The 25,274-nt window shown below is 41.2% G+C and overlaps 3 protein-coding genes across 3 annotated transcripts; all 3 read left to right on the top strand.

Annotated features, from left to right (window-relative positions):
• Positions 1 to 497: 497 nt before the first annotated feature.
• On the top strand, positions 498 to 15,917 carry LOC137878342 (cone cGMP-specific 3',5'-cyclic phosphodiesterase subunit alpha'-like). Its single transcript, XM_068718622.1, has 29 exons — positions 498 to 582; positions 1,009 to 1,149; positions 1,331 to 1,570; positions 2,240 to 2,305; positions 2,557 to 2,707; positions 2,978 to 3,083; positions 3,166 to 3,355; positions 3,458 to 3,532; positions 11,209 to 11,361; positions 11,767 to 11,856; positions 12,045 to 12,185; positions 12,268 to 12,342; positions 12,446 to 12,510; positions 12,629 to 12,695; positions 12,810 to 12,857; positions 12,948 to 13,097; positions 13,314 to 13,457; positions 13,538 to 13,603; positions 13,698 to 13,844; positions 14,002 to 14,109; positions 14,194 to 14,303; positions 14,412 to 14,499; positions 14,655 to 14,755; positions 14,859 to 14,966; positions 15,082 to 15,145; positions 15,235 to 15,309; positions 15,419 to 15,502; positions 15,637 to 15,784; positions 15,877 to 15,917. Exons 2-29 carry the CDS (start codon positions 1,018 to 1,020, stop codon positions 15,915 to 15,917), a joined length of 3,033 nt encoding a protein of 1,010 aa, XP_068574723.1. The 5' UTR covers positions 498 to 582; positions 1,009 to 1,017.
• LOC137877189 (free fatty acid receptor 4-like) lies at positions 5,991 to 7,851 on the top strand. The gene is made up of 3 exons (XM_068716933.1): positions 5,991 to 6,530; positions 6,610 to 6,741; positions 7,465 to 7,851. Exons 1-3 carry the CDS (start codon positions 5,991 to 5,993, stop codon positions 7,849 to 7,851), a joined length of 1,059 nt encoding a protein of 352 aa, XP_068573034.1.
• A 3,373-nt stretch (positions 15,918 to 19,290) lies between the features above and the next one.
• Positions 19,291 to 25,054, top strand: LOC137880528 (leucine-rich glioma-inactivated protein 1-like). Its single transcript, XM_068721944.1, has 8 exons — positions 19,291 to 20,382; positions 20,602 to 20,673; positions 21,264 to 21,335; positions 21,428 to 21,499; positions 22,248 to 22,319; positions 22,724 to 22,893; positions 23,002 to 23,166; positions 23,328 to 25,054. Exons 1-8 carry the CDS (start codon positions 20,186 to 20,188, stop codon positions 24,143 to 24,145), a joined length of 1,638 nt encoding a protein of 545 aa, XP_068578045.1. The 5' UTR covers positions 19,291 to 20,185; the 3' UTR covers positions 24,146 to 25,054.
• Positions 25,055 to 25,274: the final 220 nt, after the last annotated feature.

Here is a 25,274-nt window from a genome sequence, read left to right on the forward strand (position 1 = left end):
CATCATCCTATGCTGTCAGAAATAACGGTTTAAACTAGTGGTTAACCTAACCTACATGTTAAACATGCTAGTTTGCAGTAAGCGTTCACTCCATACTTTGATAAGACATGAACACAACTAAAATTCCCATATCATTAAGTCACAAAAACACGCTGCTCCTGAAACAATATTGTTGTTGATTAAACACGTTCGCACTGAACTGCTCTGTCTGGACAGCGCCGGAGTTTAGGCGGCAGCGTTGAAAGTAGCTCAGTTAACGTTAGCTAGCGGTTAGCTAGACAGTTTACTGGCTTCCTTTACTACTAAAGGGGACCTGGTGAAACAGTCATTTAAAAATAAGGTTAGTTACCCTAACTAAATGATCGTTAGCGTTATGTGATGTCATCTACTAGCATTACGATGTTACTGGCTAACAAAACGAGCTTTAAAATAAATGTGAAAATATCTGTAGGATAAATTGACGTTTAGCTAACCTATTGTTAGCTATTTAGCTGCTAACGTTAGCTTAGTAAGACCAGCATCGAAAATCCAGTATAAAGGCAATCAGTTAGCTAACGTTGTGTTGGCGTTAAATTAACAAATGTAAGGTTAAGTTACCGGTCATTTGTTGCCCAAACAGTCACTAAACTATAGGTCAATTTAGTAAGGTTAGTTAGATTAGCTGTTTGGAGTTCACATTCAGATTAAGAACATCACTCGAGCTTTATCTTCGGTTACAGTATTTTAATTTTTTTCTGAGCACTGGGCCATGTTAGCTTAAAAGTTAAACTAGCCAATTTATGTGGAATTAATGCTTTGGAAAGCATCACCTTTAGATTGTAAATGTGTTGGTAAGGTGCAGCTAAAGCTAAATGTCTGAATTGCATGGAAAACAATCCTGGATCTAACGTTACTTTGCTATAATAACAACATCTGGAGGGAAATCCCATTGAGAATGTTTATTTCTGAAATTGTAAATTTTGACAAAATCTGAAAATGTATTATCTTCCTTGTAATATGCGTCAACAGGTGGTTAAGATGGCGTCACCCAGATATAAGCGGTCCCTCAAGAAGAAACTCAAGTCAGAGCTTGATGTGGTTGTCAGCAGTCTGAGGAAGGAGAATGTCTATCTTAAGAAGACCCTGGTTGAACTTAATAGACTAGTAGAGGTAAACTCAATAATACTCTCTGGTATTTACCCAACAGAAGTCAACTAGCCAAGGTTACTCACATTGATCTGTTAAATGATGTTGCCAGTGGGAGCTTGGAGTTGTTTTAATGCAAGGTATGGATTTACAGTAGCTTAGCATTAGTAAAATAACTTGTATGTCTTATTGTGTTTTTTTGCAGAGATTGCTCTCTCTTGAAACTGTTCGGCTTGTGAGTTGTCAGCAGCTCACGACCAGAGATGAGAAGGCTTTGCCGTCAGAGCAGATGAGTAAGAAAGAAGGGAAGCAGATGGACTTAGTGAGTATGAGGAGAAAGAGAAGCATATCCAGTTACTCAACAGAGATCGAAGAAATCAAGAACAAGCTCGTGAGCGTCTCAACTAGGTGTCAATATCTCGAGAACAAAGTTGCACAGAAGAAGGTATACCACGACTTGATCAGTGTAATGTAATGCTGAGGGAACTTAAAACAAAGATGACAGAATCATGTATTTTTTGTACTTTTTCTAATACAATTGCCTTTTAACAGTAATGATATTCTGCCCTTCCATCACAGTGTTAGATGCTTAACAATAAATATGATGTTTTGCCCAGCCTTAGGTGAACAATGGTTGACCATTTTCCTAACAGACATTTTGTCATTTTGTAGGAAATCACAGGTGTTACCGGCAATATTAACACTATCTTTTTTCTATGTCTTGACAGCGTGACAGTTATGAACAATACTAGGACCTTGAAACCAATGAAAGTAAATGGAGTTCACAAGGCAAATGTTTATGTTGCTGCTTAGTGATAGCACCTCTCCCGTCTTACCAGTGTGACACCACTAGATGGCAGCAGTTGTTTTGAAGTGTCTCCCATTCAGAAGAGGAGTCCTGTTTACACGTCCTCATACAGAGCATACATTCACAGTGACTTTCTGGATATTGTAGATGTCATAACACTTGAGAATGTGATGCTCTAAATCCCATTGTGCCTGTGTTTCGGGCCTTGGTATGACATTTCACAATGCAATGTCTTATTAAAGCAATGGGGTCGTTGTTTATTCACATGTGTGTAATGCTGTACTGTATTTTCCTGTTGTCAAATAGGACTCTGCTTCAGATGAATGGGCCTCAACCAACACTGCAATACAGCTCAAAAATGACCTACGTGAGGTAAGTGTTTGTTGGCCACACATCAGGAGGGAAAAGGTCTCCTCTGTTTGTATTGTTCAGAAATGCCTAATCCACCTTTCTGTATTCGTGGTTACTTTTAAGTGCCTACTTTGTGTGCACATTTGTTTCTATGTAGGCCTTTGTACAGTATACATGTCTTGCTGAGTGTTTTCGCTTCAGAGCCACACACAAGTCTTGCTTTCTGTCTTTCTCAGTAATGTGCTTCTCTTTCTTTTATTCAATCCCCCGAGGCCTTGGAGAAGAACAAGCAGTGGCTGGAATATGACCAGCAGAGAGAGGCCTATGTGAAGGCAACTCTGGCCAGAATGTTATGGCTGGAGAAGGAGCTGAACGAAGCCAATCAGGCCCGCTTACAGCAGCACAATGAGGACCATTCAGATAGTGAGTGAGGCAGTGGGCAAGTGGGCAAGTGGGCACTCACTGCTGGGGCCACGAGGGGCAACAGACTGTCACAACAAGGTTTTTAAGATATCAAGATTGCCCTTGAGTAGCCCGCTATTACAGAATCCGCAACTTGCAATGCACTGGCAAAATTATATATTTTATTACTACATGCATGTTGTGTGGCTGTCTCTGACATCTGTGATTGTGTCATTATGTCCTTTTTTTATTTAACATTTACATTTTTAGCTTCTGCCTCTCTCGTTACAGAGATGGAAAAAATAAGCCAGATGCAGGAGCACTATGAAGGACTCTTACAGAAAGCCAAAGACGAGCTGGAGGTGCTCAGAGAGAAGTTCAACATGTGCCAAAACTGGTATGTCTGCTGCTCAAAAATAAAGAATACGTTGCTGCTTAAAGTTGGTAGTCCGCTACAAGACGGGCCTTTTTATGTGTAGGTGCGAGGCAAGCGAGAGGGAGGCGGAAGAGCTAAAGCAACAGCTGCAGACTGAAAATATGAGCAGAACAAGTGCACCGGGAGATCATCATTGCTCTGAGGATGAAGAACAATGGCAGAGTGCTGAGACTGAAGACCTCCAGGGCAGACTGGATAAGGAGAAGCGGAGGTCTGCTCACTTTGAGCTGCAGGTACGTCTTCATTGAACTGTACAGTAAGAAAAATAAAGAATCTTACCTTCAACATACAAGGGAAGAAAGCAGACCAAATGGAAGTAAAATCTTTCTTTTCAGTCATCTGTCTTGCAGAAGTTTTTGTTAAATCATCAACATGCAGACCAGGAAAAGATTGCAGACCTGGAGCGACAGGTATGAAATCGCACTTTTGGTCCCCTTACTTTAATAAATCATTAGTTTTAACTAAATATTGAGGGCTATTGTCAATGCATCCACTCTCAATATTGCCACATTAATTACACTGTGAGGAGGATCATCGACTCGTGTCCTTCAGTCTGTCTTTGTGAATCTAAGCCTCAATCTTCCACAGAAGTGGGCGTGTCGTACTTTCTTACCTCTTTGCTTTTCTTCTAAAGGGAAACTATCTGTCCTCACATAAGCAAAGGATTTACTTCTTTGTGTTTGAAAACTAATATCCTAACTATGCAATATTATATAATAATGCAAACTGTTCAAATTTTAGATCAAGATTTCTTCACAAGACCTTGAGGATGAGAAGCAGAATTGTTCATATTTAAAGAAGCAAATGGTCAGAGTTCTAAAGAAGCTGCAAAAACCTAAAGACCACGTGACACAACAGTCAAAGGTTGGCATGAATAGTGCAAAGGATTTGATTTGTAATTATTGTATCCTAACTTCACCTGTGATGAACCTTAAAGCTGCAGTAATTGATTTTTGGAGGAGCAGTGTAAAAACACGGAATAGGTTGATAAGAGTCGGTTGGGGTTTGAAAAACCAAAACAATAATGCCAAACAAACTGAAAGAGATAATTTGATCCATTTTCTATATCGAAATATTGATTAGTACAGCTTTAAGTTTTGTTGGTCGACCATAATAGTACTTGAAAAGCTGATTTATTTACCCAGAGCCTTATCTGTCATAACTGATTGCTGACTACATTCATATCAGAGAGACCAGCAGGATCGCACCTCGTGTGAAGCGGCCTCCCTGCGCTCCAGAGACACCCTGTCATGGTCCCCTCCCAGCAGCTTGCTGGATGAAAGCTTCCTGGAGTGTCCCTGCTGCCGAGCCGAGTATCCAGCCAGTCACTACAGAGAACTGATGAGCCACCTAGAAATCTGTTTCGACTGAGCCGAGCCGAGAACTTCTTCAATTCTGTATCTTCTGTAATATGTATTTTTTTTTTTACTTACAGTATACTGTGTAACCAGAGGTACACGTCATCTTAAAGTTATCTTAATAAACTACTTGTTGAGTTGCTGAGGTGGTGCTTCAGAGTATTTCAAATTCTTTCTTACTTTATCAGAAGAAAGCGGATCTTTAGCCACGCTAGCAGCTCTGCAGTTATTCAAGGGCCCTAGAGGATTGATTCTTATGACTTTTACTTAAACATTTCCTCTAGCAGGACCAGCACGTCAAAGTCACAACATCTACCAGATGTATTGACACAACATTTTGTCCAGACATTCTTAGATTAGCAAATGTTAGCATGCTAACAGGCTAATCTGCGATGGTGAACCTCGTAAATATGTCCTGCTAAACATCAGCATGGCTGTAGACTCTTAGTCTTGTTTGTAAGTATTCCCAAAAAATGAATAAAGAGTTGTGTGTGATATTTTGTAAAACACACATCTCTACATCTCACACTGTCTCAAACCAGATAAATAGCTCAAAACAGCTTGTGTTAGTTATTCCCGTCCCTGTACTGTTTAAAGACGTGGATTAGTTTTGCTAGTAGATGCATTGGGGAGTCAGAGGTCTGTGCAGTGGCTGTGGGCTTTGAAAGGAAATGTGACTCCAAGGGTTAACCTACTGTAGGCCAAGAGCTTTAGAAAAAGATGCTATTATGGTGTAGACATTTCCTAGCTTGCTATGCCTTTCATCAACTTTTCATACGGAAACATCTTCATGGGAAGTTGAATATGAGCTTAGCCTGTCTGAGAGGAAGACCTACAGTATGTCCAAGAGGATGTTTCTCTGACAGCCTTGAAGATGATCTACCCCAGACATGACAAAAATACTTTCAGAGAAAAGAGGACCGTGTGTGTTAACTAGTTTGTAAAAAGGTAAATCTCTCCACATCCTAAACAGGTTCAAATCTCTGTGGGGGTTGGAAAGCCTGTTTTCAGTAAAACCACTGATCAGTTAATGTATCACTGCTGAGGAAGTAAACCTGGTAATCTAATTCACAACGTAAATAAAACAGGTGTGTAACTAATTAGATCTTAACAGGTAATTTGAGGTTTACACGGTATTACTGATCAACAGCTCCATTGATTGAAGATTAGAAACTGGATTAAGGCTCAGGGTAGGCGTGTCAATCCCAGTCAACAACAAAACTAGTGTGCTGTCAAAGACGTGATCCACAGTGTGCAAGTATACCTGTGTTTGATATTGTTGGAAAACAAATGTGACCTTGAAGTAGCACAGAATAGAATTATCTTTGGCTGTGCAGCACAAAGAACATCCTGTAATGTTTGATTCCCTTTCAGGTTAAGCAAACAGCATCACAGAGGCTAGTCACCACCCTCCTCCTCCTCCTCCTCATCTCTGGTATCACTTTATGCCTTATCAGCTCCTTTGCCCCATTCACTTCTCTGGTTGTCTCCAGGCGTGAATTCAGCCTAAATGGATATAAACCCTCACACTCACTTTCTTCACTTCAGCAACTTCACCTATTTTTCCTTCTTCTCTGAGGTGCACCACTCAGATCATGTGGCCACCACTGTTGTGGAGACCCTGGCTATCACCGCTGTCTTCCTGGTCTCTGTGGCAGCCAATGTGGGCGCTGCAGCCATGGTAATGTGGGAACGCAGACTGCTGACCAACAAGACGATCCTGACCCTCAACTTGTTTGTGGCCGACCTGCTGTTTGTCAGCATGATCCCGCTGATTGTGGCAGTACGGTGGATGGTGTCCTGGACGCTGGGGTATACAGCCTGTCACATTGTGCTGTATGTCATCTGTGTGAGCGGCTGTGTCACCATCACTACCCTGGCCACCATCAGCGTGGAAAGGGTGCAGGCAATCCTTCAACTGCGGACTGTGCCCACTTTAAACCGCAGGATGGTGACCGCCACCCTCTTCTTCATCTGGGCCTTTTCTGCACTCACCTCCATACCCCTCAGTCTGTTCTTCACTGTGATGGAAGTGGATTTCCCTGAGCAGGTATGGATGGATTGATGGATGTAAGGACAGCTCAGTGTCCCTGCCATTAAGGTATTTTTTCTGTTTATTTTTTCCACAGGAACGTGTACACATTTGTACCCTTAAATGGCCTGACACAACTGCAGAGATTGTGTGGAATGTGGCCTTCACCGTCCTGTGCTTCCTTCTCCCAGGATTTATAATTTTGGCCAGTTACAGCAAAATATTACAGGTGGGTTTTGTCAAAATTGTCAGGTAGTAGGATCAGGGGATCCCAGCCACTATAAGAATAAAGCTGGCATTTTTCTTTTTATTAAAACACACAAGGTGTTAGTTCATATATATAGTTAGACTCTACCACCCTGCCTGTGGCACTAATAATTCATACTAAGGAGAAACATCTTTCTTTTTTATATTAATGCCAAGTCATTCTAAAATATTTAAGACATGAAAAACATTACTCAAACAAGATTCCCATCTTGTTGGCCCCACTTTGATGATGATGGTTCATTTGAAGTACTTTGATAAGTGTGAATATACCTGTAATAATCAGTTATTCATGCCAACTCAACCCATTGGTTTGCTGACATATTGACTGCCACGTGTGAATAGACATTTCTCTGTCATTGTTTGAGCAGAGATTCAGGTGTTTTATGAATTACTGAAGCTGAAATTGTGTGTGGGTTCAGAGCTTTGCACTATCAACTGTCAATATTACATTGGGCAACCAGTTCTACCAATGTGGACATTTAAGTGATGCAAACAATTAAAAATGAGACAGAAGTCACAAATTGATTGTATCTCTGGTAAGATTTTATTGATGTTTGGGACCCAGACCCAGGGAGGCAAACAAAGTCTACATGTAGATCAATCAAAGATTCGTTATATCTTTGTCCACATTGTATAAGGCCATATAATACAGAATGCCATTATGCAATATTTTATTGTATTACAGATTGCTAAAAGATGTCGGCTAAGGCTCCGACCCAGAGACAGCCAGTCCCCAGTTGGAGACTCTCTTGAATACCATGTCTCCCGCCAGGATATGAAGCTCTTCCGTACCCTTCTGTTCCTCGTGTTCTCCTTCTTGATAATGTGGAGCCCCATTTTCACCATCAACTTCCTCATCCTGGCCAGAAACTTCTTGGGTCACCTAGATGTGTCCTCTACCATGTTCTTCTGGGTGGTAACATTCACACTGGCCAACTCAGCCCTCAATCCCATCCTCTACTCGGTCTGCCAGTTCAAGAACAGCTGGCGCAGGTTCTGCTGTGGCTCTGTTGTAGCGCCACTGAGAAAAGGACCTTGTGGCAGCGGTCGAACACAAGGAAAACATCCATGATCATTATCGTGACTGTTTTGTCTAATGGAGGGTTCAAACTTACATAATGTATACAGCCCGTCAACACCTCAGGTGACATTTGATATACCTCTCATGTAAGATACAATGCCTGCTCATAGGTGTATTACTAATATTCATAAATCTTAATATAAGATAAACACCTAAGAACAATCACTGTAAAGAGTTATTTTACAATAAATCATCTGCCACTTAAAGACTCTTGTTTCTTTTCAAATCTGCAAAAAATGAATCTTACGATGCTAAATAATAAATGTGGTGTTCCCTCAAATATAGCACAGGTTAGCTTAAATATTTAGTTATGTTATAATATTCTGTGCCATAAAAATTATAATATTGAATAGTGTTTTGATTCTCAAACTATCAGAAAATTAACCACAATCAAGTGACTAATATAAATCAGTTCAAAGTATAATTGAAAAAGGGAGCTCTTTACTGAGAGCATGTTTTAGTCATGCCATTGCCTCATCTGGTGTGAAAGTGTCTATAAGCAGATCTACTAACGAATAGCAGTTTGTCTGTCAACAAGAGTAATTAAGCTTTAATCAGTCGTTTACAATCCCACTTAATCCTGTCTATGGTTTAACGTAACTGCTGGCTCACAGAAGAGGCCCAGGAAAGCCAGAATGTAGTGCAACTATTATTAGCCCTACATTACCTCTGTGGCTGATTGTAGTATCATCATGTAAAACAAACATAACAGATGCTAAGCCGTTTTTAAAGTGCTCCTGTTTCTGTGTTTAGGCTTTGAATCGGTTGTGGATTCTGTCCTCAAATCACCTTCTGACAAAGCTTCTCTGTCACAGTGTAGACAATGCAGGGAAACAGGAACTGGACCCAAATGCAGATAGATGAGGAAGCCGCAGAATGAATTAAGTAATTTATTGTGAAAATAACTTAAAAATGGAGGCAGGTAACGGCAGTCATGTTACATGTAGGCAACAATAAAATCCAAAAGACTAATAACAAGAACTCACAGCACTAGTGTAGGGTGGAAGCTAGAACATTAAACACCTTGTTATGAAGAACAATGACGAACAAAGAAACTGGGCTGGTAAATGACTGATTGTGGTAGATAGAACAGGTGAGCAAAATTGTCAGGTAGTCAAGGAAAGGATCCCAGCCACACTATAAGGCATCTCTGCATTTTGTTTAAATATATAGTTAGACTCTCCCACCCTGCCTGTGGTACTCAGCCCAATAATTCACACTGAAGAAATACATCTTTAAAAATGAGTCTTAAATTTATAGGGTTCTTTTAAATAAAAAAGCCAAGTCATTCTAAAATATTTAGGACATGGAAAATATTACTCAAACAAGAGTCCCATTTTTGGCCCCACTTTGACAGTGATGGTTCATTTGAAAGGTTGAATTGTAAAATTGTGTGAAGAACCTGTTAATAATCAGTTATTCATGCCAACTCAACCCATTGGTTTGCTGACATATTGACTGCCACGTGTGAATAGACATTTCTCTGTCATTGTTTGAGCAGAGATTCAGGTGTTTTATGAATTACTGAAGCTGAAATTGTGTGTGGGTTCAGAGCTTTGCACTATCAACTGTCAATATTACATTGGGCAACCAGTTCTACCAATGTGGACATTTAAGTGATGCAAACAATTAAAAATGAGACAGAAGTCACAAATTGATTGTATCTTTGGTAAGATTTTATTGATGTTTGGGACCCATTGGAGGGTGTTGTTATATCTTTGTCCACATTATATAATGCCATATAATACAACCATAAACTATAAACAGAGGGTGTTTTTATTCATTTGGACTCAACATGACAGCAGCTATTGCCTACATTTCAAGTAATTGATCTTAAACGCTTTCAGAAAAGGAACACTAGCATGACTGACATAGTCCTCAAGAATCCAGATCTATAAACTTACCAATATAAAGCTGTGCTTCAACTTAAAAATAATGTACTTATTGCAGCGCGCAACTGGTCCCCCTATCTGTAGATCCACACTTTTGAATGATACAGATCCATTTTATTATATATAGCAAATTATTTCCTGGACCCCCTGATAGTATTACAGACGCCGCTTTGAAAATCACTATCATAAGGCACTTAAACAGCTTTGCCGGTTATTATTATGGTATTGTCCATAGCCACCTTATATCATACAGCATGTCTTTTCACCACAATATTTACCACTTTTTAAAATGAATCAACCGTATTTTGCATGTTATTTTGCAAAAGTGCAACACATTTCCAGAAGAGATGAGCTAATGAGTCAGATAGATTGAGGAAACCGTCAGGAATGATTGCAGTCTTGACTTCTTGACTTGCTCCGTGCCCTCTTCTACAATGCAGGTCACGCTGTAGGTGCCGTAACTCAGCTAATATCACCTGTTAGGGGATTGGCCCCACTAAAATGACCAGTGGCTGGATTTACAAGTTAAGAAAGCTCAGGGGCTTTATGACTCCTGCGTCACAGTTATTAGTCACCCCTCGGATCCCCTTACCCTGTAAGCCACTCATTACCGCTTGTTACTGAGGAGAAGGTGAGAGCTGTGTCCACAAACGACTTTTGGAAATGTCTCAGTAGGGTCTGCACTGCCACATCTTCTGGAGGCCACCTCTACTGCTCTGCTGTAGCCATCTGAGAGGAGCATCTTTGTGCAGCTGCAGAAGGGATTGTTCATCCAAACTTGCACAACATGGCAGACAAAGACACTGTAGAGAAGTTCCTTGACAACAACCCACAGTTTGCTAAGGAGTACTACGACAAGAAAGTCAAGGCAGATGTGATCACTGCTGCCTTCAATAACCAGGTCCAGGTCAAAGACCCAGCTTCTTACAAGGATGTCAGCACCATCCAGGAGGCTGAGTTCATATTTGAGCTTCTAAAGGAGATGCAGGGCAACAACCCGATGGAAAAGGGAATGCATAAAATTCTTCAGAGGATTGCTCTGCTGGTCCAGGCTGATCGCTGCAGCTACTTTGGCTACAGGTCTCGCAACGGAGTACCTGAGCTGTCCACGATCCTCTTCGATGTGTCACACAATTCTCCATTTGACAGGAACATAGTGAATCCCAATGTGGAGATTGTTTTTCCCACCGACATGGGAATTGTTGGATTCACAGCACACTCTAAGATGCCTCAGAACGTTGCTGATGTTAAGAAGGTGAGCTTACGTCTTAAAAATAATTGAAATAGACATAAACAAATAGATCAAAGAATATGATAAAAAAAGTGCTTTGTAGAACAAACAGGCTAAACCATGCTGACATCTTAGAAAACATACAGTAGATACATCTTCTACATTCATCTTGTGGGCAGTGTACAAGCCCACAACCTTCTAACATGTATCTCCTGTTATTTTCAGAACTCTCATTTCAGTGACTTTGTGGATAAACAGACCAAATATACCACCAAATGCATGATTACAGCTCCCATTATGTGTGATAAGGAACCCATCGGTGTCATCATGGCACTCAACAAACAAGGTGCTGATGAATTTTCAAAGAGTGATCAGGAGGTGAGTGGACAGGGTCGTTTTTAATAAGCGGGTATTTATACTAACTGCACTTAGATGGGCTGAGAAACTGAAATTATGCCATTGAGGCTGCAGGGTTTGTAGTACAAATCCAGTAAGAGCGTGACATCCATTGGCCAAATTTAGCCCAAAAGCTTTCCTGTCTCTGACCTGGATGACTCTGTACTTTGAGTCACCGTTATGACAGCTCAACTTATAATCCATTTAGGGCAGAGAAGCTCAGACATTTTTTTTCTGATCTTGTTTCATGGCCTCTAGAGGTCAGAGGATCTGTGAAGATCTGTTGGAGAAAGTGGCTGCGGTCTCTTGTTATTGAAGAATTAAAAAAAATGTGAACATGTGGATGTGATTCATAAAGCAATATGATTCTTTGCTCTTTCATTACAGCTCTTCAAGAAATATGTGAACTTTGCTACTGTGCTCGCTCTCCAAGCCCACACTTCCTGCATGTGGGATATAGAGTCCAGGAGAAGCCAGGTAAACATAGACAGTAATACATTCATTTGTCCAGTCTGTTGTTGTTTTTCTCAAGAAAACCATGGAACAACTTTAGTCTTCATTTTGTCAGAGACATTCCTTTTCCTGCTGCACTATAAACAAACACACAAATCAAAGGCCCCTGTGAAAATGATAAGCAGTGATAGTGATACTTTTCTTTGCGATAGGTGTTGCTGTGGTCAGCCAGCAAAGTTTTTGAAGAGTTGACGGATATTGAGAGGCAGTTTCACAAAGCCTTGTACACAGTGAGGATTTATATCAAGTGTGAGAGATACTCTGTGGGACTCCTGGACATGACCAAAGAAAAGGTGCGTAGAGGAAGAAAACCTTCAACCGTTGTTAATTAATAATTAAGTATTTAGAAACATGAGTTTGCCTTTTCTGCACCAGGAATTCTTCGATGAGTGGCCAATTAAACTAGGGGAGGTGGAGCCATACAAAGGCCCCAAGACACCTGATGGCAGAGTAAGTACAAAGCTAGGTTTGTTGCTGTCACAATAGCTGTATCCACCAATGTGTTAAGATATTGAAAAATATCAAAAAACGTTCTTTTATGTTTAACATTCAGGAAATCAACTTCTACAAGATTATTGACTACTTGCTGGAAGACAAAGAGGAGATTAAAGTTATCCCGTAAGTATCATGAGGCACTGTAGCAACAGTAAAAAAACGCTTTATTTGCATAATTGTAGTGGTTAACTGGTCGTCTAATAAGAAGACATGCAGTTACTCATCCTCTCTGAACTCACAGCGGCCCTCCTGCTGACCACTGGGCTCTGGTCAGCGGACTCCCAGCATATGTGGCTGAGAATGGATTTGTGAGTTCCACGTTTGTTCCATTCTCTTTTTACAAACCTGCAGTAGATGAATAACTAGTGTCATTGATCTGTTGTTCTCCAAACACACACGTGATGACTTATTTTAACTTATAGATCTGCAACATGATGAATGCTGGTGCAGATGAGTACTTCCAATTTCAGGTGAGACACCGTTTACTGACAACTGGCATTGGATTAAATTTGCTCCGTCACTAAAATAATCTGGATGTCCTATTTTATACCATTTGACAGAAAGAAGCGGTGGATGAGACTGGGTGGAAGATCAAAAATGTCCTCTCCCTCCCCATCGTCAACAAAAAGGAAGAAATTGTTGGTGTCGCCACTTTCTTCAACAGAAAAGATGAAAAACCATTTGACGAGAATGATGAACAAATTACAGAAGTACGGAAAACTATCTCTCTGTCTTCAGTGACTCTTCTTAAATCTTGTTTTACTGTTTAAGCATCCCAACATAATATTTTGCTGAAGCTGTTATGATACACTCCCAACAAACTTTAATGTAATGCTTTTATACTTTGATAGTTTAACTAACTGTAACAGAATTAGGTAACAGTTATACAATGAATTTGATTGTTTTGTGTGTGTCCATGTCACTAGGCTCTAACCCAGTTCCTTGGCTGGTCCACTCTGAATAGTGACACGTACGACAAACTGAACAGGACAGAGTGGAGGAAAGACATTGCCCAGGAAATGCTCATGTACCAGACAACAGCCACACTAAATGACGTACAGAGCATTCTGGTAAGAGGCTGTTTTTACTTCAACCAGCCTGAAAACAGATTTGTGGATCGAGCTCCCTTTAAACTACCTTTCCCCTGCAGAGCACTCAAGACAAGTTTGGCTCTGCACCAGAGGACTGTGACCAGAAGGAGATGTACAAACTGTTGGTAAGCTCTGTGATGTGTGGAATACGGTGCTCCCCATAAACTCACTGGGTTTGTGATGACACACTGAGTGTTTGCTCTTGATTCCAACGTGCAGAGAACCAGCATCCCCGACGCCAAGAAGGTGGAGCTGCATGAGTTCCGCTTCAGTGACTTCCCCTTGTCAGAGATGGAACTCATCAAGTGTGGCATCCGCTGCTTCTTTGAGATGGGGGTGGTAGAGAAGTTCAAAGTCCCAGCTGAGGTACGGTAGTAGTCAGGAAACCCGCCTGCATTCCCCTCTTTTTGCCTGTCAGGCCAACAGAACCACTCAACACATCAGCATTTGTGCATTTTGAAAGCAGGGAGATTACATTTTTTTTTAAAATATTTTGCAAGGCTTATTTGAGTTGTTTTTGCAGATCCTGACACGGTGGATGTACACCGTTCGTAAGGGATACCGTGACATCACCTACCACAATTGGAGGCACGGCTTCAACGTTGGACAAACCATGTTCACCCTGCTGCTAGTGAGTGTCATACAAATGTCTCTTTCTTGTTTTTCTTATTAGTTGCTCAACTAACACAGGGTTGTCCTCTTTGCTTCTCGACAGACAGGTAAACTGAAGAAGTATTACACCGATCTCGAGGCCTTTGCCATGGTTGCTGCTGGATTCTGCCACGATATTGACCACAGAGGAACCAACAATCTCTACCAGACAAAGTAAGATTTTTGTGGGTCATTTTCATTGGACAAATTCATTGGTGAGAAACATGATAAAACCATCTAAACTTTTGACTCATATGTTCTGATTCTGGTGGACTCTTGTAGGAGTTTATCCCCACTGGCAAAACTACACAGCTCCTCAGTTATGGAGCGACATCACCTTGAGTATAGTAAGACACTGATGGAGAATGAGGTGGGTCCTTATATGTTTAGATGTATGTGTTTCATAGTAGTTGTGCATTGAAATAGACATATCTGTTTGCACATTTTTTTCATGCTGTACTGTAGCCGGCCAGATTTAGGGACTCTTGGCTGCTGTCTAATTTCTTCTCCTGCTATCGATTCCAGAACCTGAATATCTTCCAAAACCTCCAAAAGCGTCAGTTTGAGACGGTACAGCATCTGTTCGAAGTTTGCATTATTGCCACTGATCTCGCCCTCTATTTCAAGTAAGGAATGTCAAGGGTGATGTTCCATCTAAGTACACTTTTAATACCTGTTATTGATTTTCAAGGATGTTTGACAAGAACTGACAGCTTTTTCGTCTCTCAGGAAGAGAACGCTGTTCCAAAACATTGTGGGAGCTGTGGAGGCGATTCCAGATGAGAAAGACAAGATCAGCTACATCTCCAACAATCCAACCAGAAAGGAAATCATCATGTAAATGCAGAGTATATCATGTGAAATAGCCATTTCTGTCATTTTGTCCATTTCTCTAGATTGTCCTGTGTTGAATCTCTAGATGTCATTCAAAATGGTGTCGTGTTTTCTGCAGGGCAATGATGATGACGGCTTGTGACCTGTCAGCCATTACAAAGCCATGGGAGGTTCAGAGCAAGGCGAGTTCCCTTCTTAAGACTTGTAAAATGATTACAAAACATCATTCCCACATTTGTTCTCATTGTTCTACTGGTTCTTATGGTCCTAGGTCGCTCTAATGGTGGCGGCAGAATTTTGGGAGCAGGGAGATCTTGAAAGGACAGTCCTTGACCAGCAGCCTATTGTAAGAAGTTTTAAAAGCTAAGGTTGTTGGTATGTTGCCTGCACTGCATATGTTGTCATAAAGTCATGACAATAACCATCACCTCCCGCTTCTTCTTCTTCTTCTTTAGCCAATGATGGACAGGGATCATTCTGAGGAGCTGCCTAAGATGCAGTGTGGTTTCATTGACTTTGTCTGCTCCTTTGTATACAAGGTACATAGATACAAATAAAAACACTAGTCATTCTTAATAAATACTAGCGTGATACTGTATGTGTGTATTTTTTTTCCAATTAATTTTCTCATTTGTATGTTTCTATTTGCCTTCACCCCCGTGTTTGTTTGCAGGAGTTTTCTCGCTTCCATATAGAGATCAGTCCCATGTTCGATGGTCTGACTATCAACAGGGGACAGTGGAGAGCTCTCGCAGATGTCTACGAGGCCAAGATGAAGGCTATCGACGACGAGAAGAAAAGGCTGGAAGGTGGAAATCAAGGTGAGCACTGAAACCACTGCTACCACATCCTTCCTGCTCATTCTGTGTTTTCATTTTCTTCTCACCGTATTTCTCGTTTGTTCCTTTTACAGCTGAAGATGGTGGGAAGTCAAAGACGTGCGTCGTCAGTTAGACCTCCAGGACGGTCGAGGCACTTTTGAATTTTCTGGATGTGTATTTGTACAGTTTTGTGTATGAGCATGTGTTCACAGATGAGGGAATCCTATTGTGCAAAATTCCCTGAGTTATTATTTTTGTATATAATGCATTTTATTTATTTATTTGTTATATTATATATATTGTCTGATACAGGAAGCTGTTTTAATTGGCACCAGTCTTTGGTGCAAACAGTTTGAATCATTATAACAATGTATACTGGATATAATATAGGTATACATAGGTATACGTACATAGCAAACATTCTTTTGCTTTGGACATTATATTAATATAAATATTAGGCTGCAAATGTGATGCAGTTTGAACTGTTATTTCTGAATATTTTGGGGAATATTTGGTATACTACAAGAAAATGCTCTTATTTTGTAGGGAAAGAGCATACCAAACAAAATTCCTAGTTGTTATTTTTATTTCAAGTAGTGCTTTCAAAATTTCAAGCATATGTCCCTGGCAAATGGGTGCGAGATGTAAGAAGATTTGACTGAATTGGATTTGGTTATAAGCCACCTCGAGCCCCTGCTGTCCTTTTTAAGTCCCCTGCTTACATAAAGTAGAAATACTGCCGTCCTACTCATAAGTCAGCATGTGCAGAGTGCATGTGTCATTTACAGGACAGGAAGGTGTCATGTAGAAACACTGTGCATGTACTGTATAGGAGAAATGGCATTGTTTGAGTGTGAAACAACACATCAACAATGCTATGGTGTGATTTCTTAAAGCTGAAATGTTAAGACTTCGCAGACCAATGTCAGATTATATTTTCAAATAGTTTGTTCAAATAAGAACATTTTAATGCAACCTTTGCAAAGAAAGCTGACTCTATTTTGAATGTATAGCATTAAATACATAGTTATATGTGCAATAGCATCATGTATAACTCGTGACAAATGTCAATAAAGTTTTTTTTTCAAACCAAATCATGCATGTGTGCATTTTAGCCTAATCGGATTACACAAATTTAGTAAGAATGAAAATATTCATTTTATACTGCATCACGGGTGTAATGTTGGGGTATATTAGCTGCAACACAAGGATTATTGAATAGAAAGAGTTTTCTGATGATGACTTATGGCCTCATTGATGCCTCTCTGTACACCTTTTCCACAACTAAGATCCAGCTAAAGAGGGATTTAGGAGAGCAGGACTGACCAAACATCACCTTTTAATCAACTGCTAACAAGCTTACAAGAGACCTGTGTCACTGATTTGGAGACTGGTTTGTGTTTTCTGGCTGCTGGTATCCATTCATCACATGCAAATGTTCAAGAGGAATATAAATGCGCTGTAATTAGCCACGGTGTGTAGAGTAGCCTTCATAAACAAGAAAATATATCATATCCCTCCTTGTAAGATGCACTTTACAGACGAGAACATGTGTGAACATAGTCATGCATAACCTTTGACCTCTGACTCTTTGGCATGTTGTTTGACCTAAGTTTGGATGTCAAGCAGATGTTGTGGTGCATCATCTGACAATATCCCTGGAAGATCCCATGCAGGAAAAGGCATCACTGCCTCCCTGCTTGATTACATAATAAACTGTACAAAATTTGAGAATTTCAAAATGAATAGAAAACGAGTGCAAGGTTACAACATTAATCAACATAACATACAATTTAACATAAAAGTTTGAATATTTTCACCTCCTTCAACTTCCACTTATTTAGTTATTGTGGTTTTAAATGGAGATTAAACTGTTACTAACTTTCAGCTCTCGTGCTACTAAGGAAACAACAATTTTTATATTTCTCTGCAATAATGGTAAATGACTGTGTGTCAGATAGTTATTGTGGAGTTTATTGATGGAGGTTATGCTGCCATAAGCAATCATCCCCTTACTGCAAGACTGACAGGTGGCCTGTAAACTTCATACTTCATATAGGAACCAGAGAGCATCTCAGTTACAAAAGCCCGCAAATCACTTCCAGGGAGGTAAGCCAGCTTTGTGGACTGACAGGACACCTTAAGACAGTATGTAGGGCCAGAGGTCAAACAGAAACACAAGAGTATGTCTACTTAATGTTTCACTGGTGAAGGAGGACTGGAGCAGGACGGTGACCTCTTCTATTTTGTACCATGATATGAATGAAGATAAGGATTGTTGTTTAAAATAGTATGAATATTATTCTAAAAGTGATCTAAACTCCTTGTTGATAATAATAACAATAACTAATTTAAGATGAATCATCTTTGAGAGAAAATAGGAAAAGAAAGAAGATACAACTTATTTTTAAATCCAAATATAGAATACCTTCAAAGAGATGGGAGCTCGTAAATCAATCCACCTCTACCTTGGCTCTACATTTCCCTCTGGTGGGGCACTTAGGGAAGACAGTCAGGCTCTTTGTGCACTTGCAACAACAAAAAGGTGAATGTTTGCCTTGGAAACACATTTATTTATAATGCTAGCCTATTTCTTTAGCTGTAGAGACATATTAGGGAAGTCATGCACATGCATAATGTGTAGTCATATGCTGGTCATCAGTTGCAGAAAAAACAATAACACAGATCTCAAAAGTCCATTACCGGTCAGAAACACCAGGCTCAGGCGTATCAATAGCTGTGGACGCATTGCTGTGGTCAAATAACTGCTGGACAGTGTGTGTTCTATTCTGGCGATGAATGACGGCATTTATGAGGCGCAGACACTTCCCATCATCTTGCAGCACAACAATTATATCCACTGTTCTCCATTTAGTTTCAAAGCTGCTTATGAAAAAAGACATTTGTTACTTTCTGTCCCTTCCAGCTCCTCCATGTCCACAATTCCTCTCTGAATATTTCCTCTCTGAAGTATAAGCAGTCTCCTTTAGAGTATCTCCCTTATGGGTGATAGCTTTATTCTTCCAACCTTCCCTCTATATAGGAGCATACCGTGAAGCTCTTCCAAATGCCCTGCAGTCCTTCCAAAATTGTATGTGTGTCATCATAAACAGACATCAAATGGTGTAATCACATCAGAGAGACTGGAGTTCCAGAACACTATGTATTTATTCAGAGACCTTTTCAAACTCCTGTTTTATCCCAGAAAGGTCTGACGCATGCAGCCCTTCCAGGAACAGTGAATAAACATATTAATCTTACTTTAGTCTCTGGACGGATCTGCAGCGAGAAATTAGATGGTTAAAAAGAAAACCTAATGGGGCTCCAATGTCATGTCTGGCACAACATAAAACAGTGCAATAAAACAGTGAATGCAATTTTAAATAGCAATAAAGTAGGGGGGAAAAGAAAAGAGTGTATGCTTTCTTATGTGGCTTTGTGAAATTACATGAACACAATGTCGTGCAGAAATGCAGGATGTGAGCATAGACCTGTCCTTTGTCTGTGAGGGGCCTGAGGGGGGATGGGGTCCATTTGACTTCAGCACAGCAGATGTCAGGATGACAGGAGGGCTTCCCCACACCCCTCCATCACAGGGCAGCCACATTTTGCATCCACCAGTCGCCATGGAAACCGCGTGCAAACCAGGAAATGAACCCAAAATGTGCCAAGAAAATAGGAGAATATTTGAAGCAAAACCCAAAGTAATAATGACAATAATATTACAAGCTATGTAATGACAGGATGTTGGCAGTCTAGTGGAGTATGCTGAGTCAATGCTATAGCTGTATTTCCATGATGACAATTAATTTTCCTCGGGTTTCCCACCCGCTTCCCGCATACACAGCCCGTGTGCGTCTGCGCCACAGGCTGCAATCCGCTGGCTCATGTCGGGGCTTCATTTTCTCCAGCTGATTCACGAATATTTACACCGCGTTGACTGTTGGGCGGAATCCTCCGGGAGGTCGACACGGAGATTGTGGCGTTTTGCTGAAATCATAGGCGTGGTTTTGGATGGAGATGCTCCGTCTGCTCCCGCTGGGATCCCCACCTGCCCTCACACCGTGTTTGTCACCGCGCCAGCTGGTATTTTTCTGAGCTTCAGCCACTACAGCGCGAATTTGATTTGATTATATTTTGGACACAGGGGGATATCGATTTTTTTTGGTCAGGGGGTGTAGTGTAATTACAGCGCTGTGGACGTACGGGGCGCCCGGTTTAATCACCTCCAGAGCGAGAGGCGGTGGCGGCGCACGGCACTTGGCGGAGATAAACAGGAGCGGACAGCGCGTCGCTTGGCCTCCAGGCAGCAGCAGCAGTGGAAGAGGAACCACAGCGGAGACCCTGGTTCATGTGCAGGGCTGTTCGACGCGCAGGTCGTGCCCTCGGCGGTTCGCAAAAATGGAAAATACAAGCAAGATGCCCAAGAGATCGCCTTGGCTTTGCGTACTTGTAGTGGCGTCCGTTTTACTTGCAGTGGACAGCAAGAGAGCCAGACAGCCTCGCTGCCCCTCATCATGTACATGTACCAAAGATAACGCGCTGTGCGAAAGCGCAGGACTGATCCCTCGCAGCTTTCCGCCCGATGTCATATCACTGTAAGTCATATTATTGTTATTTGATAAAGTATTCCTAACCAGGGCTTACATAGATTAACAAAACACACTCGTCTCTGCTGGTGGGTTTCAGTGCTGATTCTGCTGCTGCTGCACAGTAATGCATAAGAAAGCAGACAGAGATCACTGTTCGTATGAGACAGTCTATGCTTTGAAGCTAACCAGTGTGTCTGTCCGTCGTGTGTCCTCCTCCCCCCTCAGGTCATTCGTCAAGTCTGAATTCACTGAAATCCCGAAGGAGAGCTTCATCCACACGCCTCCCCTGCATCTCCTGTGAGAAATCTCTCTGGAGCTTTTTGTTCTTCAGTCTTTGTTGCATGCTGTCAGTCCCCAGTGAGGTGATCAACGCCATGTTTAATGCTCAAGACATCTCCCCCTCTGATGCCACACATTATGGTAGAATTGATGTTGTAGCCTATAATCAGAATGGGGGAGCTGAACCATAAATCATTTTGAAGAAAATTACCTCTCTAAATGATTTCCCTACAGACCTTTTCATATCAGGGTAGAATAGTCGCGCTGCCTAGCATTCATCTAAGTCTTTCCTTAACGTGTATTTGTGCATATTGTGAATGAGACCTGGTTTTAGATGCAGATTTATTGATGGGGAATCCCTCCTTTCGAATAGGGAATCCCCCTTCACTCCTGTCTCATGGGGTGGAGTACTGACTGACTCACTGTGTCCTTCATACAAACATGCAAGGCTGCATTGGTCTTTGTCTTTGATGTATTTGGGTTACTGTGAAGGAGAAATGAGGGAGTTTTCCATCCCAGGTCCATTCAGCTACTAATGTAAGACCACAGCTTGTTCGTATCCAATTTGTGAGAAGGAATAGTGAAATATAATGGATTTCTCTGCACAGTCTTTTCACAGCCAACAACCTGGAATCTATAAACGAGGATGCTTTCCTCGGTCTTCCTCATCTGGAGTATCTGTAAGTAGATGCCCCAAATGTACAAGCTGTTAAAAAGCTATCAAAAAACAAGATTGTCTCCCCTCTCATGCATTTATTAACACCTTTTTCAGGTTCATAGAAAACAATCAAATTAAGTCGATTTCACCGCATGCTTTCCGTGGACTGAAAACCCTTGTGCATCTGTAAGTATATACTGCATTTCTTTCTTCCTGTGCAATAAAAGTAGAGCTATTCTTCTTTAAAAAATAGGATGATGTCCTGATTTCTGTTCAATTTTAATACAAAATCTTATCACTGGGGGTCTCTTTTTAAAATTGAATGTAGAGAAGTTCTGTTTCTATCAGTAGAAATTGTTGTAATCTGTCTGCAGGGGCAGGCAAGAACTGCTCCAGTGACAACGTTTATTACACAATATTTATTGCCACACAGACATTTCTGTGACACTGTGCAGCTGTTGACGTGGTTATGAAGCCAATCCTGTCACATTCACTGTCCGACTTAATGAAGCTTAGAAGCCTAAGGTCCATTACATGTACATTTTGTTTCAGATTTAGTAAGGTAAGTAAGACAAATCTCTTCAAGAGAAGTACCATTTTTTTTAGCAGAGAAAGCCATAAAATTGCTGAGGAGGCAGCTCTAAAAATAGCTTAATGTTTCCTTAAACTCAGAATAAGCAATGTTCCTGCCTTCTATCTCCAGGGTGGCAAGATGTGCCCAAACTCTTTAACAGATATCCTTCTATCTTCCTCTGCCAGGAAATACTGCATAACACATCCTCATTTCGATTTTACGAGGCACTGAAAGTTCCTTTTACAAATGAAAATACAAACAGCAGAACATTTGCATTTAATGGAGAGGGAAGGTATATTGAATAGCTGGTGAAACACAAACAATAAGCAATATATCTGGTTGTTTTTTCCTCTCTTCCAGGAGTCTGGCCTACAATAATCTGGAGACTCTGCCTAAAGATTTGTTCAAGGGTCTTGAGGCCTTGACGAAAGTGTAAGTACAAATTGAATTCCTGGATTATCCAGAAACAAAGAGATAAATTGCACAGTGTTACGTAACAAAGTATAATGTATGCTATTGTGGACAAGTCCTTCTATATATAGACCTCTGTATAATCATTTCTCTTCAGCCAAGGCTTGAAAACTGTGTGGGTGGTGCTTTTAGCGCCATTAAAATTACATGCGGCAGTGAGGAAGAGAGATAGTTTGCAATCCATCACGCTGAATATTTTCAGTTCTCTTTTGTGCTCCCTCTTGATATTAATGAGAGCGCAGAGTGAAGCTGTGAGGGCCAGAGAGCAATGCCAGCAGGCACACTTCAATGAGTGAAAATAAAAATCCATTCAAAAGGCTGAGAGCATTCCCGTTGGAAGTTAGTTTGTTGGTTTTTCTCTTCAGAGACTTGAGAGGGAACCAGTTCACCTGTGACTGTAAGCTGAAGTGGTTGGTGGAGTGGATATACAGCACTAACGCTACAGTGGACCAGATTTACTGTAAAGGCCCGGCCTCACAGCTGGACAAGAAGATCAACGACCTGGTGCCGCTGTCCTTCGACTGCATCACCACAGGTGGAACACAGAAAATACTTCTCATTCAACCTTATTTTTATAACAATGATCACAGCTTCTCCTGACTTTTTCAATGTTATTTAAAGCATGTTTTTGTTCCTCTCATAGAGTTTGCTTCCTACCAGTCCCTGAAGTTTGAATCCATATCCGTGGAGGCATTTTCCTTTGGGAATGACCAGTATGTGGTGTTTGCCCAGCCATTCATAGGGAAATGCAGCTTTCTAGAGTGGGATCATGTGGAGATGGTCTTCAGAAGCTTTGATGACATTGACAGTAAGTAAAAGTCATTTCAAATATGCTGTCATGTGGTTGTGAATGAGCTGTGTGAGTCTAAAAGGAGGGGGGTGAGATCGGAAGAGGAGCCACTAGATGGAGACATGCATTTGAGACAAAGTGAAACCGTCTTGATTTTCTCTCTTCTTTCTCCTCACCAGGCACATCCACAGTGATTTGCAAACCTCTGGTCATTGACAACCAGCTCTTTGTCATTGTGGCCCAGCTGTTTGGTGGCTCACACATCTATAAGCGTGACACCTCTGCCAACAAATTCATCAAACTCCAAGGCATTGACATCCTCAAAATTCGCAAACCAAACGACGTGGAGACATTCCGCATCGATGGAGAATCCTTCTTTGTCATAGCAGACAGCTCCAAGGCCGGCTCCACCACCATCTACAAGTGGAATGGCAATGGATTCTACTCTCACCAATCGCTCCACCCGTGGTACCGGGACACCGATGTGGAGTACATGGAGATCTCCTCCAAGCCTCACCTGATCCTGTCCAGCAGCTCCCAGAGGCCGGTCATCTACCAGTGGAACAAAACCACCAAGCTGTTTGACAGACGCACCGACATCCCAGAGATGGAGGACGTCTACGCTGTGAAGCATTTTCAGGTCAAATCCGACCTCTTCATCTGTCTGACGCGATTCATCGGCGACTCCAAAGTGATGCGCTGGGACGGGGCCCTCTTTAGAGAGTTGCAGACCGTGCCCTCCCGTGGCTCCATGGTGTTCCAGCCCTTCTCCGTGGGCAGCTGGCAGTACGCCATCCTGGGCAGCGATTACTCGTTCACCCAGGTGTACCGCTGGGATGCCAAGAAGGGCGAGTTTGTCCATTTCCAGGAGGTGAACATCCAGGCACCGAGGGCCTTCTCTCCAGTCTCCATAGACAACCGGCAGTTCCTGCTGGCCTCCAGTTTCAAAGGGAAAACTCAGATTTATGAGCACCTGGTCATTGATCTGAGCGACTGAGCGAATGTTCTCTTGATAGGTTGGCTGATTGTTTGGTTATTTGAGTGGTTACTATGTTAAGAGATGGTTGTCGCAGCAGATCTAGACAACACTGCAAGTGTCAGGTGATCCTAACTTGTGCAAGGCAGGCATTCATGTATTTTCAACCAAATACGTTTGGCTGAGATGCATATTGTTTCAATGCATGCACCTCAAATTAGGATTAGACCCAATATGTTGCCAAGACATTAATGCATGAGCAGGGCCTCCCACTGGCCGTCCCATCCTGATGAATGCAACATCCATGCTCATTAATCCATTAAATCTTGCCTGTAGGTTTTTTTTTTGTGTGTTCAGCTTTTAATGTGACTCAGCAATGTTTATACATTTGTAATCTCATATATTTATCTACAGAAAGTAATGACAAAATGGTACTTTATAATCTATTAACGATGTTTAACTGAACAAATCTGCCAAAACGAAATGTTTACATTTTTCTGTCTTTCCACGTGTGCGCTAAAAGATTTGTAAATTTAGCTTTTGTAAGTTTAAGAGGGACCACGCCAGTTAGATACATATTTGTTAAGAAGAATGATTTAAAATTATGTTTATAATTTGGAAAATATTAACAGAAATGTGTGAGAATATACCTGTAAATCCTTGCAACTAACGTTTTTATTGTTAACTGTTTGTATAATGTTTAAAGTATTGAAAATTACAGTTTTTCATAAGAAGTATAGAAAACATTTTGGGCACACAGGAACTATTTTCACACAATTGAACGAACTGAATTGAAACACTGTGGATATTGTTCATAATGCTTTACCTTTGACTAACATGTATGCAAAATACATCAACTGTGTCACGATTAGAATTAAATGATTGACTAATATCATGCTATGTAGAGTCAATAAAGGTTTACATTATTAACTGTTACATCTCATCTGAGCTCTCTAATGGCACTGTGTAGCATGACATTGCTTCAGTGTGAAATACCGACACCAGGTCCTCAAAGCAAGACAACACGCACCGACACATCTACTTCACTGCTCTAGGGAAATTGAGGTCTTAACCTCTTGGACTCTAGCCCTATTTTAGGCCCTCAGCTCGAAAATAGCATACCCATACGATAATGAGTGTAGCGTTGCAA

Source organism: Cebidichthys violaceus, unplaced genomic scaffold, assembly GCF_023349555.1.
Source record: "Cebidichthys violaceus isolate CVI_PGR_0920_01 unplaced genomic scaffold, fCebVio1.0.p SCAF_10, whole genome shotgun sequence".
Lineage (NCBI taxonomy): Eukaryota > Metazoa > Chordata > Actinopteri > Perciformes > Stichaeidae > Cebidichthys > Cebidichthys violaceus.